The 846-nt window shown below is 35.1% G+C and overlaps 1 protein-coding gene across 1 annotated transcript in view; it reads left to right on the forward strand.

The window, feature by feature from the left end:
• LOC119588210 (hemolymph clottable protein-like) overlaps positions 1 to 846 on the forward strand; it is a 24837-nt gene that overhangs the window by 19154 nt on the left and 4837 nt on the right. Inside the window, 1 exon segment of the mRNA XM_037936911.1 lies at positions 303 to 384. Coding sequence (XP_037792839.1) covers positions 303 to 384 — 82 coding nt within the window.

Below are 846 nucleotides of genomic sequence, written 5' to 3' on the forward strand. Positions count from 1 at the left end.
TAGTTTATAGCTCTGTCATTAGATGACTTTTAAAAGTGGGGCTTAGTCGACAATTATAGTTTTCAAAGCTTTAGCTCACATTGTTTAACGTTTAATGAAACCATTATGAATCCCTATGCTTAAAAATGTTATCCCATAGTACTTTTTTTTACCTCTGTTTATAATTATTTTCTCTTAGCTTTTATTAGACTCTTCATATGTATGAACGCTTTATATACAGAAAAAGACCCACATGAAAAATATTTCTGTGTATGCATCACGTCCATCAAAGAACCTGTATCACGCAATTCCCACTCTTCCAGGAAACAGGCGATGGTGAGACGCCCGAGAAAATGGGTGACTTCCAGAGGCGCGTCAGCCTGGTCCAGCAGCCTCTCACTCCCGGTCAGTCTGGCGCCCTCGGGACACTCTTGTCTTTGTTGAATGTAGTAAATTCCTTTTTTTTCAGGTTTGATTCTTGTTCTGTGAAAGTGGAGATGAGTCGAGAAATATGTAAATAAAGAAATCGTTAATGTGGTACAGGGAAGGAAAGAAACCATAATGATATGGTACAAGGTACTTAAATGATGCCCTTCATTTTACTGAATTCTGTAACAGAGAAAGAAAGGAAAAAATAAATTATAATTATATAGTAATTGATATTTAAATGACGCCATTATCTGAAAAGGGCCTTCCTCTCCCCATATAATCCCTGCTTTGTGAAAATTATAATAAATCGTATACAATTTTAAAAAACGAAAGAAACCTTAGTCATATGGTATATGATAGTTAAATAACACCATCGTCTAAAATGAATGTATTAAGAAATATTATAACTCCTTCCTCCCATATAATCCTCGCTATCTG

This window comes from Penaeus monodon, chromosome 23, assembly GCF_015228065.2.
Source record: "Penaeus monodon isolate SGIC_2016 chromosome 23, NSTDA_Pmon_1, whole genome shotgun sequence".
Taxonomy (NCBI): domain Eukaryota; kingdom Metazoa; phylum Arthropoda; class Malacostraca; order Decapoda; family Penaeidae; genus Penaeus; species Penaeus monodon.